The sequence below is a fragment of the Salvia hispanica genome, chromosome 1, assembly GCF_023119035.1.
Source record: "Salvia hispanica cultivar TCC Black 2014 chromosome 1, UniMelb_Shisp_WGS_1.0, whole genome shotgun sequence".
Lineage (NCBI taxonomy): Eukaryota > Viridiplantae > Streptophyta > Magnoliopsida > Lamiales > Lamiaceae > Salvia > Salvia hispanica.
In genome coordinates this window covers 3179053-3197809 of record NC_062965.1, presented here as the reverse complement: position 1 = coordinate 3197809, position 18757 = coordinate 3179053, and the positions used below count along the sequence as shown (strand labels likewise).

At 36.6% G+C, this 18757-nt stretch overlaps 2 protein-coding genes and 1 pseudogene across 3 annotated transcripts; all 3 read left to right on the top strand.

Moving 5' to 3' along the window:
• Window positions 1–291: 291 nt before the first annotated feature.
• LOC125207888 (heat shock cognate 70 kDa protein-like) lies at window positions 292–2547 on the top strand. The gene is made up of 2 exons (XM_048107397.1): window positions 292–505; window positions 871–2547. Exons 1-2 carry the CDS (start codon window positions 292–294, stop codon window positions 2508–2510), a joined length of 1854 nt encoding a protein of 617 aa, XP_047963354.1. The 3' UTR covers window positions 2511–2547.
• Window positions 2548–5897: 3350 nt separating this feature from the next.
• Window positions 5898–8088, top strand: LOC125207872 (heat shock cognate 70 kDa protein-like). 2 transcript variants are annotated; one of them, XM_048107385.1, is made up of 3 exons: window positions 5898–6111; window positions 6345–7309; window positions 7703–8088. In XM_048107385.1, exons 1-3 carry the CDS (start codon window positions 5898–5900, stop codon window positions 8045–8047), a joined length of 1524 nt encoding a protein of 507 aa, XP_047963342.1. In that variant the 3' UTR covers window positions 8048–8088. The 2 variants fall into 2 exon arrangements, with proteins under 2 accessions (XP_047963342.1, XP_047963334.1); XM_048107377.1 differs by having other exon boundaries at window positions 6345–8088.
• A 3695-nt stretch (window positions 8089–11783) lies between these two features.
• Window positions 11784–18466, top strand: LOC125207834 (annotated as a pseudogene).
• The last annotated feature ends 291 nt before the right edge of the window (window positions 18467–18757 follow it).

Sequence of the window (18757 nt, the reverse complement as noted above, 5' to 3'; positions counted from 1 at the left end):
ACTCGGTATATAATTACCTCAACAAATTTTACTTTTTATTTTTGAATTTAAAATAATTAATCTTAATTAGAACTAAAAAGACCAAATTTAAAAGGTCCAAATAAATCCTATAGTTGATAGATATCAAAATCTATCTATCCGTAATTAATTAAGACAGTTAAATAAATCCATGTAGGACAAGGACTCTCTCAACATGTGCTATTAAAATCTGCCTATATATATGAACTAGTTTTATACTTTGCACATACGTATTGTAGTAGTTCCAAAGAGCAACTAAACTCGTTTGGATCAATGGCCGGAAAGGAGGAAGGACGGGCGATCGGGATTGATTTGGGCACGACTTATTCGTGCGTGGCAGCATGGCAGCACAACCGCGTCGAGATCATACCCAATGATCAAGGCAACCGCACCACGCCCTCTTGCGTCGCTTTCACCGAAAACGAGCGTCTCATCGGAGAAGCCGCCATGAATCAAGTCGCCAGTGCTCCAACTAACACCGTTTTCGGTTAGCGCTCTCTCTCTTCTAGCACTTACTAGTTAGTAGTCACTATCTCAACATTCATGTACTTACTTTAGTACAATGGAATAAAAACTAATTAATACTGGTAGTAAAAGACAATAACAATTGAAATATTTATAAAAATAAATAAATAAATAAACTACTTGTGTTTTGTGATAGAGAGATTGGAGAAGCGAATGAGTAAAATTTTCTTCACAAAGTTAAATAATAAGTACTATTTCTATTTGTATCCTATTATATGTAAGAATTTATTCTTGAAATATTCTTTTTTTTTTCCTGCCCTAAGAGTTGTTGCATTCTTTCTAATCTCTATCTCTACTATAGTTAATGTTTATTATTTCTCTCTTCAGATGCAAAGAGGCTGATTGGCCGTAAATTCAATGACTCAATGGTTAAAAGTGACATGAAACTATGGCCATTCAAGGTCATTCCTCACCCTACTGACAACAAGCCTATGATAGTAGTAAGCTACAAAGGGAAGGAGAAACGGTTTTCAGCTGAGGAGATCTCTTCGATGGTGCTGTCTAAGATGAAGGATATTGCTGAGGCCTATCTTGGTTCATCCGTCAAGAATGCTGTCGTCACCGTGCCTGCTTATTTCAACGACTCTCAGCGTCGCGCTACCAAAGATGCTGGAACCATTGCCGGCCTCAACGTTGTGAGGATCATCAATGAGCCTACTGCTGCAGCCATCGCATACGGTCTAGATAAAGGGGGTGATGTGCCTAAGAATGTGCTTATTTTCGACCTTGGTGGTGGCACATTTGATGTGTGTGTGGCTGCGATTGAGGCGGGTATCATCGAAGTGAAGGCTATAGCTGGAGATACTCATCTTGGTGGGCAAGACTTTGACAGTAGGATGGTGAATCATTTCGTGAAAGAGTTTGAAAGGAAGAACGGTAAGGATATTAGTATGAATCCAAAAGCCTTGAGGAGATTGAGGAGTGCTTGTGAAAGGGCAAAGAGGATGCTTTCCTCCACTTCCCAAACTAATATTGAGGTTGAATCTTTGTTTGAGGGGATTGATCTGTTTTCAACGGTCACTCGTGCTAAATTTAATGAGCTCAACATGGATTTGTTCAACAAGTGTATGGAGCTGGTTGAGAAATGCCTGAGTGATGCAAAGATGAATTGGAGGAGTGTGGATGAGGTGGTGCTGGTGGGCGGGTCGAGTAGGATTCCGAAGGTGCAGGAGTTGTTGAAGGTGATTTTCAATGGGAAGGAGGCGTGCAAGGCTATTAATCCAGACGAAGCAGTGGCGTATGGTGCTGCAGTGTTGGCTGCCAAGTTGAGTGGTGAAAGCAATGAGAAGGTGCAAAATGTGGTTCTTTCAGATGTTACTCCTTTGTCTCTTGGGATTGCAGGCGTTGCAGATGTGGTGCACGTGATTATTCCGAGGAATACACCTATACCAACAAGGATGGAGAAAATTTTCACCACAGAGAAGGACTATCAGACAGGTGTAACAATTAAGGTGTGTGAGGGTGAAAGAAGCAAGGTATTAGACAACAATCTACTAGGAGTATTCAGTCTCCAAGGCATTCCAGCGGCACCCAGAAGAGTTCCTAAAATCAAAGAATGCATCGACATTGATGCAAATGGTATCATGAGTGTGTCAGCGGAGCTCATTGGTACTGGGTTGAAGAACAAGATGAGCATAACCAATTACAAGGGCAGGCTGTCTAAGAAAGAAATAGAGAAGATGGTGAAAGATGCAGAGAAGTACAAGAGGGAGGACGAAGAGTATAGGAAGAAGGCTGATGCAAGGAAAGCTTTGGTGAACTACGCCTACGACATGAGGAACAACACCAGATGTGCAGCCGGGATTGGAGCAGCCGACAAGAAGAAGATAGAGAAGGCGTTTGAGTCTACTGTAAAATGGTTGGAGTCGAACAAACTTGCAAAGGTTGATGCTTTCATAAAAAAGATGGAGGAGCTTAAGAGGATTTACAAACCCATTGAAGCCATGATGCAACACAGCAACCCATAATCCACTATTGAAGAAGTGGATTAGTTATTAGCAAATGTCCAAGGGCATGTTCATGTGCGGTGTCTTTTTTTTTTTTCTGTGTTTTCATCTTTGTCAATTAATTTGTTGGTTTATGTTCTTTTTACACATTTACAAAATTAATAAACTTTTAATTCGAGTTTTACGTTTCAATCGTGATATGAATTTGTCTCTTTGCTTTATTTTCATTGCTAACATTGTATTTTGTTCGACAAAGTATGAATTGTTATTACTTCTTTAGATTATTATATTCGAAAAAGTATTATAGGCATTTTCCTTATTATTTTGTTTTTGTTTGGAAATAAACATAAAATTAACAGTCACGTCACGGTTGATTCAAACTCATGGCCTTTGGTTCAAGCATCAACCACTCTATCATCCGGCCAACACAACTACACCTACTCAAATTTGATTTGTTATGCGTAAAGGTGGGGAATTTGGGTGTCTTTTTTATTGGTTGGGAAAGTACATTTCCTTGTCCAATTAGTCTGCTAAGGGAGGAGGTGGAGACGTGGAGTGATAGGATATTACTCGTATCAACTAAATAAATAAGACGACGAGGGTGTCAACTAGAGCATAGAGAGTGGAGACATACCCAAAAATAAATGATAGTGTCTATTACTACCTCCGTCCCCCAAAATTTGATACACTTTGACCCGACATGAGTTTTAAGAAATATAATGAAAAGTGAGTTGAAAAAGTTGGTGGGAGGTGGGTCCTACTTTTAAAGTATTAGTTTTATAATAAAATGTGGGTAGGAATGAGTTAGTGGAATATGAGGTCCACTATAAAAAATGGTAAAAGTGAAGTGTATCAAATTTTTAGGGACGAACTGAAATAGTATACTGTATCAAATTTTCAGGGACAGTAGTACTATATAGGTTTCTAACTTTCTATATGGCTTAACTCTTTTGTGCAATTCAAAAAAAATTGACAAGGAAATATGAAAAGGGGCTTATAATCCACTCAATTGATTACAATAATAAAGTAAATATTTTCTTGGAAATAACAAATACATATTTTGATTAGAACAGGTTTTTATCTTATTTTGTAAAGTGTTACTATTATGGAGCAGTACATTCCTGATCTTTAAAGTCGGTACGATTATTTTTTATTTTGAAAATTATTGAAATGTGTTTTTATATATTTATACGTAATAAGGTTTCATTTATTTATCTTATTCTAATTAACAAATTTTTAATTTTATGCATCATTATCTCCTCCTCTTTTTCCTCAGTTTTATTTTATTTTACACAACTCATCATAAATTAAAAGTGTATAAAATCGTTTGCCGAATATGAAATACTTTATTTAAAGTGGGATGAGAGAAGTATATTTCTCTTTTTTGTTATTGTCTATTAGAGCATTCCCAATGTTCTCCCTAAAAACTCTCTTATTTCTCCCTAACTCCTGCCACATCAGCACCAAAATTTATCCCCAGTTTTTAGCCAACTGCTCCAATGGTTTCTCCCTTATTTTTCCCTAACTCAACATTTCATTTTTACATCATCACTAATATTGTTTAAGTTTTCCTACAAATGTGTTTAATAAATAGATTTATAATGAACAATTCATCGTTGTATTAATCATTGGAAAATATAATACAACGAGAAAAAAAAATACAAATAAAAAATCATAAAAAATAAAGATTTAAAAAAAAAAACGCCGAAAAATCGCCGAATCGCGCCTACAGTGGGCGCAGATGATTCGGCGATGAAACGGGAGTTGGCGTTAATTCTACCGAATTAACGCCGAAACACTCCCAACGGTCGGCGATAACTCGGCGATTTTCGGCGAAAAATCGCCGAGTGTTATCGCCGTACCATTGGGAATGCTCTTATGTTTTGAATTGTTTACATGTTCTTAACTATAAACATCATTATACTCCATTTGTCCTCTGATTTTTTTTTTTAATTTTAATTCGCTCATGTTAAAATTTATCTTCATTATTTGAAAAATTTTATGACCCGTGCATAGCACGGGCGGTAATACGAGTGAATTGAAAAGAGGAGCAATAAGTAAGTAGGAATGGCATGTCTCTTCCACTTCCTGTGTATTCCACTTCCCAACAATTTATCACGTTAATAAATGTATTTAACCATCACCAGCAAATAAATTGAAATAAATTGATCACTAATTAAATGAAGCTTTCTTGATTTGGACAATAATCTATCCGTTCACGAATAAGAGTCATTCTTTTTTTTGGCGCAAGTTCTAGCAAATATTAACAACGGTGGATGAGAAAAAGGTTAGTGAAATATGGTCCCATTTATATACTGTATATAGTTTTAAATAAAATGTGAGTATAATGAGTTAATAGAATGTGGGACATATATATCATTTATCATAAAAATGTAAGATCATCATTTAATTAACATATTATAATTTTCTTGTTTTTTTATATCGACATAGTGTATTACAAATATCAACTGACATGGGAATCTCAACAAGTACAAAAAAAATATCAACACAGTTTTATTGATATTGTATATACATTATATTAAGAATATTCGATACTTTTATTGATAAAAATATGTTTATCAACATATATGAAAACTTAAATAAAAATTATTAAATTTTATCATCCAAACATCTTCGAACATATGCAATTGAGATACTTTAAAAAAGAAGATGGAGGAGCTTAAGAGGATTTACAAACCCTTCGCAGCAGTGTTTTGTACCAAATTCACTATGGAAGAAGTGGATTAGCTAATAGCAAATGTGTAAGGTCTTGATCTTGCACTTGTTTTCTTTTTTCTTTTCTGTGTTTTCCTCTTTGTCATTGAGTAGTAATAATTGAATATTCTGTATTCTGTAATAGGCTTGAAAACCTATGCCGGCCCATTCCACCTCTTACCCAAATCCTTTTCGATTTAGTTAATTATCATACAATATATAGTTTCTTTATAAAACGCATTCCCTAATGGAAAGATTATTAGAAAAGATATCATATATTCATATTTACCTCTTCTTCATATAAAAGGTAAATATAGCAATTATTTACCCCTTTGATTTACCTTGTTTCCTTGTGGACTCACTACCTTTTAAGAAATTATATTTACCTTAAATATACTTTCATAATTTCCTTCTTCCCGTTCTCCTCACTACTTTTTAACAAATTATATTTACCTTAAATATACTTTATTAATTTCCTTCTTCCCGTTCTCTTAAGATACTCTAATTAGATCAAACTCCGCCGTATAATAGCACATTACCATCCAATTTATTCCCACCCTTTCAACTCCTAAACCCTAACCCTAATAAAAGTAACTAGGTTTTTACCTTCTCGTATATATCTACGTGAATTCAGAGTTCCTTGTTCAAAATTTAACTGTTTAAAAGAGCATATAATTAAACTCGTTTGCAACAATGGCCGGGGAGGGGGCAGGACGGGCGATCGGGATCGATTTAGGCACGACATACTCATGCGTGGCAGCATGGCAGCACAACCGCATCGAGATCATAGCCAACGATCAGGGCAATCGCACCACACCCTCTTGTGTTGCTTTCACCGACAACGAGCGTCTCATCGGAGAAGCTGCCAAGAATCAAGTCGCCAGTGCTCCAACTAACACCGTCTTTGGTTGGTTTTTTCTCCTTAAAGCACTTATTATGTTCGTTCAAGTTACTTTTCCTGGTGAACTATTCTCACAATACTCTAAATCTCTAATTATATTACTTAATAAATACTTATCTAAGCTAGTATAATGACAACGGAAATCATAAAACTAACTGTAAGTGGAGTCCAGAAATCCTATTTTCACAATAAGAATTACTCGAATTGACGGCGTTACTGATTCTTACTTTGCTTCGCAGATGCAAAGAGGCTGATTGGACATGAATTCAACGATCCAACGGTTCAGAGTGACATGAAACAATGGCCATTTAAGGTCATTCCTCACCCCACGGACAACAACAAGCCTATGATAGTAGTGAACTACAAAGGAGAGGAGAAACAGTTCTCAGCTGAGGAGATCTCTTCAATGGTGCTCTCCAAAATGAAGGATATTGCCGAGGCTTATCTTGGATCATCTGTGAAGAATGCTGTCGTGACGGTGCCTGCTTATTTCAATGACGCTCAGCGTCAGGCAACAAAGTCTGCTGGAACCATTGCCGGCCTCAACGTTGTAAGGATCATCAACGAGCCTTCTGCTGCAGCCATCGCATACGGTCTAGATAAAGGGGGTAATGTGGCTCAGAATGTGCTGATATTTGACCTTGGTGGTGGCACGTTCGATGTGTCTGTGGCCACAGTTGAGGCGGGTGTCATTGATGTGAAGGCTATTGCCGGTGATACTCATCTTGGAGGGCAAGACTTTGACAGTAGGATGGTGAATCATTTCGTGAAAGAATTTGAAAGGAAGAACGGTAAGGATATTAGTATGAATCCAAAAGCTATTAGGAGATTGAGGAGTGCTTGTGAAAGGGCCAAGAGGATGCTTTCCTCCACTTCCCAAACTAATATTGAGGTTGAATCTTTGTTTGAGGGGATTGATCTGTTTTCGACTGTCACTCGTGCTAAATTTAATGAGCTCAACATGGATTTGTTCAACAAGTGTATAGAAATGGTTGAGAAATGCCTGAGTGATGCAAAGATGAATTGGAGGAGTGTGGATGAGGTGGTGCTGGTGGGTGGGTCAAGTAGGATTCCAAAGGTGCAGGAGATGTTGAGGGAGTTTTTCAATGGGAAGGAGGCGTGCAGGAGCATTAATCCAGATGAAGCCGTAGCATATGGTGCTGCAGTGCTGGCTGCCAAGTTGAATGGTGAAGGCAATGAGAAAGTGCAGAATGTGGTTCTTTCGGATGTTACCCCTTTGTCTCTTGGTATTGAATGCAATGGAGATGTGATGAAGGTAATTATCCCAAGGAATACACCAATCCCAACAAGGAAAGAGAGGAAAGATTTCCACACGACATATGACAATCAGACCAGTGTGAGGTTTACAGTGTATGAGGGAGAAAGAAGCAAGGCAACAGACAACAATCTGCTAGGTGAATTCAAACTCAAAGGCATACCAGCAGCGCCCAGAGGTGATGCTAAATTCAAAGTGTGCTTCGACATTGATGAGAACGGTATCTTGAATGTGTCAGTGGAGCACGTGGGGACTGGAGTGAAGAACAAAATCAGCATAACCAACTACAAGGGCAGGCTATCTGAGAAAGAAATAGAGAAGATGGTGAAAGATGCAGAGAAGTACAAGAGGGAGGACGAAGAGTACAGGAAGAAATCTGATGCAAGGAATGCTTTGGAGAACTACGCCTACGACATGAGGAACACCACAAGATGTGCAGCCGGGATTGGAGCAGCAGACAAGAAGAAGATAGAGAAGGCGTTCGAGTCTACTGTGAAATGGTTGGAGTCGAACAAACTTGCAAAGGTTGATGCTTACAAAGAGAAGTTGGAGGAGCTTAAGCTGATTTACAATCCCATCGTTGCCAAGATGCACCACAGTCCCAGCCCAAGTATTGAAAGGCAGAGAAGTAGTATCAAGAATTGGATTAAGAGTGTAATGCCATGATCTTGTCATCGCGTGCATTGTCTCTTTAATTTCCTTTTATTAAGAGCAAGTGTTGGTCGATTTAATTTAATTAGTCAATTAGTTTAGTTTATGGTTTGCAAAGCTTTCGGGTTATTATGATGCACTTCTTTTTAGTTTAAGTCCATTTGAGCTATCCCACTATAATTGTTCATTTTTCTTATTTAGCTAAAAACAAAATTTCAATCATCTCTTACTTTATATTCCCTCTTTGTTACCTCATTTATTTTTGACTAAATTTCCTTTTTGGTCCTTAAAATATGACAATTTTTTTTATTTTGGTCCATAACATTATCTTTTGAATTATTTGGTCCTTAACAAATAAAAATCGGTTACATTTGGTCCGAAATTGACGGAACTGTTAAAAATTAACGGTCAACGAATTTTAAATCAATTTTAATAATAACTAATAAAAATCGGTCAGATTTTGGTTAATTAGTTATTAGACATTAATTAAAATTGATTTAAAATTCTTTGACCGTTAATTTTTAACAGCTCCATCCATTTCGGACCAAATGTGACCGATTTGTATTTATTAAGAATCAAATAATTCAAAAGATAATGTTATGGAAAAATCGTCATATGTTAAGGACCAAAAAGGACCTTTACTCTTTATTTTTATCTCTCTTACTTTTTCATTTCTCATATTTTATTCTCTCCACTTTAATTCAATATATATCATTTTCTTAATTCTTATGTCCGAAAGAAATCAATCACTTGAAATATGACGGATGGAGTAATTAAAAAGGGTATAGTGCTGCTGAGATTTGATATGCCACATCATCAATATCTTATTTTGTTTTCTTTTTTTAATTTATTATCCTCCAATTTTCTTTCTCTGTCTTCTTCCCAAACGTTCTATGTAATCTCTCCTGCAACAAATTCTTGGAATTTCTCTTCCGTTAAAGTAATACTATTTGAATGCACCTAGAAACTATCCCCAGGAGCAATTGCAATAATTGTACTGAAATGATAATCTCATAAAATTATTTTCAATTTAAAAATAATTTAAATTGGTAAATATATACTTTCTCCGTCCCACAAGCATATTCACTTTCTAAATTTGTAAACAATTTTTCTTAATAAGGTGGGACTCATTTTCTACTAATAATACTTTAATTAATTACTCTTTTTACTTCTCTTTTATTTTACTAATTAATATACATTAAAACTCATACCCAATCAAAATTAATATACATTAAAACTCATACCCAATCAAAAGTGCATATTTTTGTTTAACGGATGGAGTACAATGTGCTGTGATATATACTGTAGGTTCTGTTCAACTACAATGCTAAAGCATAAATATATATTTCTAATAACACAAAATCTATGAAATTTATGTAAAATAATTTAGGCTGAACATATCCTTTAATGCATTGACTTTGATTGTTTATTTCAATAGATCCTTAAACAATTTTTCTATTTTAGTAAGTTCTTGTACTTTTATATTCGATATATTTCAATCCTTATTTAACGCATCTGTTAACTTTTTCCGTTATAAAATACCACCTCCGTCCACGAAAATTTGTCCCGGTTTGACCGAGCACGGGTTTTAAGAAATGTAATGGAAAGTGAGTTGAAAGAGTTAGTGGATTGTGGGTCCTACTTTTATATATTAGTTTTGTAATAAAATGTGAGTAGGAATGAGTTAGTGGAATAAGGAGTCCACTACCAAAAATGGTAAAAGTAAAATGGGACAAATTTTGGAGGACGGACGGAAATGAAAAAATGGGATAAATTTTCATGGACGAATGTAGTAACACATTATTTATTAAATATTTAAATATATTCTTAAGTCATTGTACTTTGATTGTTTTATTTCAATAGATCCTAAAACAATTTTTCTATTTTAGTAAGTTCTTATAATTTTATATTCGATATATTCCCATCCTTATTTAACGCATCCGTTAACTTTTCTGTTATAATAAAATAAAACATTATTTATTAAATATTTAAATCAAAGTTAACGGTTCAGTTAAATAAGGATTGGAAAAGTTATCTATGTAATGAAAAAATGGGATAAATTTTCATGGACGGAGGTAGTAACACATTATTTATTAAATATTTAAATATATTATTAAGTCATTGTACTTTGATTGTTTATTTCAATAGATCCTAAAACAATTTTTCTATTTTAGTAAGTTCTTATAATTTTATATTCGATATATTCCAATCCTTATTTAACGCATCCGTTAACTTTTCTGTTATAATAAAATAACACATTATTTATTAAATATTTAAATCAAAGTTAACGGTTCAGTTAAATAAATTGGAAAAGTTATCAAAGTTAACAGTTCAGTTAAATAAATCAAAGTTAACTTTCCAACTAGGATATTAGGTGAAATATATTTAAATAATTAATATATGATGGGGTATTTTATAATGGAAAAGTTAACGGTTCGGTTAAATAAGGATTGGAATATATCGAATATAAAAGTAGAAGGACTTATTAAAACAGAAAAATTGTACAAAGATCTATTGAAATAAACCATCAAAGTATAAGGATTTAAACATGTGTTTTGCCAGTAATTTAAATCAATTTAGTGCACAATATTATAACAATACATACTCTCTCCGTCCGGCATTAGGAGTCACAGTTGAGTTGGGGGCTAGTTTTAAGAAATGTTTGAGTTTGTAATAATTGAAGTGTGCGATAATGGAATGTGAGACCCATTGCATTATTATTTGATTTATTCTTTGGATCTGTTTTTACTTGTGTTTTTTAGTGTTATTTTATAATATTTTTATTTCACTTTCTATGAAAATGTCTAACTGAGACTCCTAATGCCGGACGGATGAAAATGGTCAACCAAGACTCCTAATGCTGGACGGAGGGAGTACAATTTAGTGCACAATATTATAACAATGCAATGTATGTCGTCACTAAATTGATAGGAGTATAAATTATTTTATATAGATTTCATATATTTTGTGTTATTAGCAATATATATTTATGATTTAGCATTGTAGTTGAACAAAACCCGGCGGTATTTATTTAAACGGTTTTTACCTTGTCATGCCTATTGTGAACTATACTCTAGGTCCTTGTTAAAAAATTCACGGTTTGAAAGAGCATCTAAACTCGTTTGCATCAATGGCCGGGGAGGGGGAAGGACGGGCGATCGGCATCGATTTAGGAACGACGTATTCATGCGTGGCAGCAGGGTAATCGCACCACACCCTCTTATGTCGCATTCACCAACAACGAGCGTCTCATCGGAGAAGCTGCCAAGAATCAAGTCGCCGGTGCTCCAACTAACACCGTCTTTGGTTTGTTTTTCTCTTCTATGCACTTAAAGCATGTTGATGGATAGATAACTCATCTAGGAATGAAATTCTATGAAAAAGATGTCATTTCTTAATAAAATTTTATTCTTATATGAGTTATATACCGTACCTAATATGCACTTAATATATCACCTAGTACTAACATGTAGGGTTATTATTAGAAATGAGTCACTCACCCCTTAAAGGCCTCGTAATTGGGAGGGTTATCCATACTTATATAGAAGAGCTAGGATTATCACCAAGCCGATGTGGGACAATGATTTAGAGAATTTAACAGTTATTAACTCATTAAAGGATGGAATTCATTTCTGTTCATAGAATTTCGTGAATTATCTATCCCATCAAACATGCACTTGTTATCTCTTCAAATTAATTGGCGTATTAATTATTACCTTGCTTCGCAGATGCAAAGAGGCTGATTGGACGTAAATTCAATGACCCAATGGTACAGAGTGACATGAAACTTTGGCCATTCAAGGTCATTTCTGGTGTTGACGACAAGCCTATGATCGTGGTGACCTACAAAAATGAGGAGAAACAGTTTTCAGCCGAGGAGATCTCTTCAATGGTGCTCTCCAAGATGAAGGATTTCGCCGAAGCCTATCTTGGATCATCCGTCAAGAATGTTGTCGTCACTCTGCTTATTTCAATGACTCTCAACGCCAGGCCACCAAGGCTGCTGGAGACATTGCTGGCCTCAATATTGTAAGGATCATCAACGAGCCTACTGCTGCAGCCATCGCATACGGTTTGGATAAAGAGGGTAATGTGGCTAAGAATGTGGTTATTTTCGACCTTGGTGGTGGTACGTTCGATGTGTCTGTGGCCACGATTGAGGCAGGTATCATTGAAGTGAAGGCTATTGCCGGAGACACTCATCTTGGAGGGCAAGACTTTGACAGTAGGATGGTGTATCATTTCGTGAAAGAGTTTGAAAGGAAGAACGAAAAGGATATTAGTATGAGCCCGAGAGCTATTAGGAGATTGAGGAGTGCTTGTGAAAGAGCCAAGAGGATGCTTTCCTCCACTTCCCAAACTAATATTGAGATTGAATCTTTGTTTGAGGGGATGGATCTGTTTTCGACCATCACTCGTGCTAGATTTAATGAACTCAACATGGATTTGTTCAACAAGTGTATGGAACTGGTTGAGAAGTGCCTTAATGATGCAAAGGTTGAGAAGAGTAGCGTGGATGAGGTGGTGCTGGTGGGCGGGTCAAGTAGGATTCTGAAGGTGCAGGAAATGTTGAAGGAGTTTTTCGATGGGAAGGAGGCATGCAAGACTATTAATCCAGACGAAGCCGTGGCTTATGGTGCTGCAGTGCTAGCTGCCAAGTTGAGTGGTGAAGGCTATGAGAAACTGCAGAATGTGGTTCTTAAGGATGTTACTCCTTTGTCTCTTGGTATTCAATGCTCAGGAGATGTGATGTGTGTAATTATTCCAAGGAACACACCTATACCAACAAGGATGGACAAAATTGTCACCATAGGGAAGGACAATCAGACAATTGTAGCAATTAATGTGTATGAGGGTGAAAGAAGTAACTCAACAGACAACAATTTGCTAGATGAATTCATACTCCAAGGCATTCCAGCAGCGCCCAGAGGTGATGCTAAATTCAAAGTGTGCTTCGACATTGATGAGAACGGTATCTTGAATGTGTCAGTGGAGCACATGGGGACTGGAGTGAAGAACAACAGCAGCATAACCAACTACAAGGGCAGGCTGTCTGAGGAAGAAAAAGAGGATATGGTGAAAGATGCGGAGAAGCACAAGAGGGAGGACGCGGAGTTCAGGAAGAAGGCTGACGCAAGGAGAGCTTTGGAGGACTACGCCTATGACATGAGGAACAACACCAGATGTGCAGCAGGGATTGAAGCAGCCGACAAGGAGGAGATAGAGAAGGCATTCGAGTCTACTATGAAATGGTTGGAGTCAAACAAACTTGCAAAGACTGATGCTTTCAAAGAGAAGATTAAGGATCTTAAGCTGATTTACAATCCCATAGTTGCCAAGATGCACCACAGTCCCAGTGCCAGTGCCAGTATTATGAAGTGGATTCAGAGTGTGTAATACCAATTAGAATAGTTCAAGGTTTTCCAAGCCTGTGTTGTTATGACTTTTGAGTAATATTTCATCCAAAATACATTTGAAGTTAATTAGATTCGAACTCATTACCTTTGGTTCAAGCATAAAATCACTCTATCATCCGACCAACACACCCCACTACACCTATTCAATTTTGTTTTGTGATGTGTTAAGGTGGGGATTTTGGGTTAAACTCGTGCCGAGTCAAAATGGCTATTTAAATAGTAGACGGAGGGTGTTCTATTTTTGTGGATATACCAAAATGACAAAATGATACTCCATCCACCCCCACAAAAGATGTCACACTTGTGGGACGACATGGAATTTTAGGAGGTTTTGTTTTATGTGTTAAATGGAGAGAGAAAATATAATTTTTATATTCACGTGAGAGAGAACTTTTTCCAAAAAGGAAGTTTAACATCTTTTGTAGGACAAACCAAAAAGGAAAGTGTGACATCTTTTGTAGGACTGGGGGATTCAATGACGGAGGGTTTATAAAGCCAAATGCCCTTTATTTCAAATATGGTTTGAGCCTAATGATTAATGATTGCAATCAGGAGTTAACTACACTCAATTGTTTGCCCCTTAATTTATTGTAATTCATTTATAAAAGATTAATTAAAGAATATTTCATTTATCTACCATCCGCGCCTACGGTCTTTATTGAATCAAACAATAGCATACTACTCCGTACTAATTTGTTTAATATTGATTTTACAAATTAAGATTATATATTCAGTCGCATCAAGCTTATTTTAAAAGTAGTAGTATTATTATAAATAAATTTTATATTCTAATTTAAAATAATAGTTAGAGCATAATGATTGCAATCAAGAGCTACTAGTTTCAATTGTAAATTTAAACCAAAAGATCTCTCATATTTAAATTTATTTATTCTCAGTTATAATAATTAAGTGAATACTCCCTCCGTTTCGCCATAGTTGAGGCGAAACTTTTCGTCACAGAGTTTTAGAAAGAAATATTGAGTATGTTAAATAAATAGATAAAATAGTACAAGAGAGGAAACCGTAGAGAGTATAAAGTATAAAGTATAAAGTAAATATAGTAAGAGAGAGTAAAGTAAGAAAGAGAAAAAAGTTACCATATATAGAAATGACTCAACTATGAAGAAACTTCTCGAAGTGGAAAAATGACTTAACTATGAAGAAACGGAGGGAGTATTAAAATAAGTAATTGGTGATTAAAGTGTCTCGTTGAGAAACAGTATTAGCTACTCGACAAGCAGTGTCAACTTTGTGGTTGATACTCCCTCCGTCCCGCTTTAGGAGTCTCGGTTGAGTCGGGCACATGTTTTAAGAAAAAAGTGTTTGTGTGTAATAAATAAATATTGTAGTGGATGTTGGGACCCACTTTTAATTAAGTGTTTAATAAATAAATGTTGTAGTGGATGTTGAGATCCACTTTTAACACTTTTTTATTAGGTGTAGTGGATATTGAGACCCACTTTGAACACTTTGTAGGCATTTTTAATTAATTTATCTCAACCGGGACTCCTAAAGCGGGACGCCCAAAATTGATCAACCGGGACTCCTAAAGCGGGACGAAGGGAGTACTAATTTTGTGCCCAATTAGCTTGCACATGTAGAATTGTTGATATGACGTTTGAATTACCAACGATAACAACTCCCTCCGTCCATTATTTAAAGTCATGTTGACTCGGTACGAGTTTTAAGAAATTATTTGACTTCGTGGAGAAAAGTAAAAGGAGAAAGTGAGTGGAAGGTGGGACGCATTTAAAGTATTACTACTAGTTTTATATTGGATTGTGAGTGTAAAAATGTTGGTGAGATGTGAGATCCACGTACTAAAAGTGGAATAAAGTTAATAGCTCTATAAATCGTGAAAAAACTAAAATGGCAAAATGGTTCTCTAAATCGTAGACGAAGGAAGTATTATTTCTAAAAATAGAAAGTTTCTACCCATTTTTTCTCACTTTTTCTCCTCTTGTACTTTTTACCCATGTTTTCTTCCGACCTCACTTGCTTTATCCACTTTTTTCTCATCTTCTCTCTTACTTTAACAATTTATCATTAAAATTGTTGTCGTTCACAAATAAGACTATTTTTGTGGACGGAAGGAATACATAGATGCCAGTAGGGCTGTCAAAATGGATGTGGGGAATTGGATACCCGATATCCAAACCCGAAATATCAGATAATTGGATACCCAATACCCAATTTTTTGGGTTTCGGGATCGGTTCGGGTATAGAATTTTTGGATTATTGGGTATTGGGTAACCTGATATCCTATCAGGTATACCAAATTACCCAAATTACCAAATTTTTTTAATTATTTTTAAATTTAATAAATTATGTATCTATTTTATTATTTAAAAAATCAAATGTACTCCCGAAATCCTTCACTCATAAGTCACATTTAGAGTTAAGGTATGAATTATGAAGTTTATTAAGGATGAATGATATGAAATTTTCATTTCTAATAATTTACAGTAGTTTTTTTTTTTTTTTTTTTTTTTTTTTTATCTTAAACTAGAACTACTTCAAGTTTGTATCAAATTCGAACTACAAGTTTGTATTTCAAAAAATTTGTAGTTAATTTTCTTTAAAAAATATACAAAAAAAATCTACAATCGGGACTGGATACCCGAGTTGGGTATCTGGGTACCCGAAATTATTTTCGGATAAGGTATCAGGTATTTAATTTTGGGAAATGCGGGATCGGGTATCCGAAATTTTCGGATCGGATATCCGCTGGTACCCGATTTCACATGCCTTGATGGCAGGTTTATAATTCCAACAATTCTAAATACTTGTTGACCTAAACGGCGCCGTATCACAGCACAGGACCCTCTACTGCTTTATCTAGGTCTTTTACATCCTTCTACCCGTAGTAAACTCTAGTTCAATATTTCACCATTTGAAATAACATCTAAATTAATTTGCAATTGCATCAATGGCCGGGAAGGAGGAAGGACGAGCGATCGGGATCGATTTAGGCACGACGTATTCGTGCGTAGCAGCATGGCAGCACAACCGCGTCGAAATCATAGCCAACGATCAGGGCAATCGCACCACACCCTCTTGTGTCGCTTTCACCGACAACGAGCGTCTCATCGGAGAAGCTGCCACGAATCAAGTCGCCAGTGCTCCAACTAACACCGTCTTTGGTTGGTTTTTCTCTTCTTTATGCACTTATTATTTCTTCCTTCAACCTATTTTTCCCGTTATGTTTTTGTGTAGAAAAACATTGGAAATCATAAAACTATTGTAAATGGAGTAGAAAAATCCAATTTTTAAAATACAAATCACGCCCCTGCTCATTGAATTGATGTGTTATATCTTACTTTGCTTCGCAGATGCAAAGAGGCTGATTGGCCGTAAATTCAATGATCCAATGGTTCAGAGTGACATGAAACTCTGGCCATTCAAGGTCGTTTCTGGTGCTGACGACAAGCCTATGATCGTGGTAACCTACAAAGGAGTGGAGAAACAGTTTTCAGCTGAGGAGATCTCTTCGATGGTGCTCTTCAAGATGAAGGATATAGCCGAAGCCTATCTTGATTCATCTGTGAAAAATGCAGTCGTCACCGTGCCTGCGTATTTCAATGACTCTCAGCGCCAAGCAACCAAGTCTGCGGGAACCATTGCTGGCCTCAACGTTATAAGGATCATCAACGAGCCTACTGCAGCAGCCATCGCATACGGTCTAGATAAAGGGGGTGATGTGGCTAAGAATGTGCTGATTTTCGACCTTGGTGGTGGCACGTTCGATGTGTCTGTGGCCACAATTGAGGCTGAAATTGTTGAAGTGAAGGCTGTTGCTGGCGACACTCATCTTGGAGGGCAAGACTTTGACTGTAGGATGATGAATCATTTTGTAGAAGAGTTTGAAAGGAAGAATGGTAAGGCTATTAGTGGGAATGCAAGAGCTATAAGGAGATTGAGGAGTGCTTGTGAAAGAGCAAAGAGGATGCTTTCTTCCACTTCCCAAACTAATATTGAGATTGAATCTTTGTTTGAGGGGATTGATCTGTTTTCAACAATCACTCGTGCTAAATTTAATGAACTCAACATGGATTTGTTCAACAAGTGTATGGAATTGGTTGAGAAATGCCTGAATGATGCAAAGGTGGAGAAGAGCAGCGTGGATGAGGTGGTGCTGGTGGGCGGGTCGAGCAGGATTCCGAAGGTGCAGGAGTTGTTGAAGGTGATTTTCAATGGGAAGGAGGCGTGCAAGGCTATTAATCCAGACGAAGCCGTGGCATATGGTGCTGCTGTGCTTGCTAATCAGTTGAGTGGTGAAGGCAATGAGAAGGTGCAGAATGTGGTTCTTTCAGATGTTACTCCTTTGTCTCTTGGTATTGCAGGCACTGCAGATGTGATGCACGTGATTATTCCGAGGAATACACCTATACCAACAAGGATGGAGAAAACTTTCACCACAGAGAAAGACAATCAGACCAGTGTAGTAATTAAGGTGTATGAGGGTGAAAGAAGCAAGGCATCAGACAACAATCTGCTAGGTGTGTTCAGTCTCCTAGGCATTCCAGCAGCGCCCAGACGTGTTCCTCAAATCAAAGAGTGCATCGACATTGATGCTAATGGCATCGTGACTGTGTCAGCGGAGCTCATTGGTACTGGGTTGAAGAACAAGATCACCATCACCAACTACAAGGGCAGGTTGTCAGAGAAACAAATAGAGAAGATGGTGAAAGATGCAGAGAAGTACAAGAGGGAGGACGAAGAGTATAGGAAGAAGGCCAATGCAAGGATTGCTTTGGAGAACTATGCATACGACATGAGGAACGCCACCAGAGTTGCAGCCGGCATCGGAGCAGCTGACAAGAAGAAGATAGAGAAGGCTTTCGAGTCTACTATGAAATGGTTGGAGGCAAACAAACTTGCAAAGATTGATGTTTTCAAAAAGAAGATGGAGGAGCTTAAGAGGATTTATGAACCCATAGTTGCCAAGATGCACCACAGTCCCAGTATTAAGAAGGGAATGAGTATTAAGAAGTGGATTCAGAGTGTAATGCCATGATCATATGCATTTCTTCATACAAGAGTGGAAGAAGTTGATTAAATAAGGGAAGGTGTTGGTCAATTTTCTTTTAGTCAATTAGAATAGTCAAGGTTTGCCAAGCCCCTTCTGGTTGTTATGATGCACTACTTTTTAGTTCAAGTCCATTGCATTGTTTTAAAGATTTAGAGTGAACTACAAATTAAGGATCTACGTGACATTTCGAACGTCATAAGTACCTAAGTTTAAAAAATATTATTAGAAGGACCTATATATAGGTATAAGTTTTCACTATTTCGGGTTTTTTTTGTC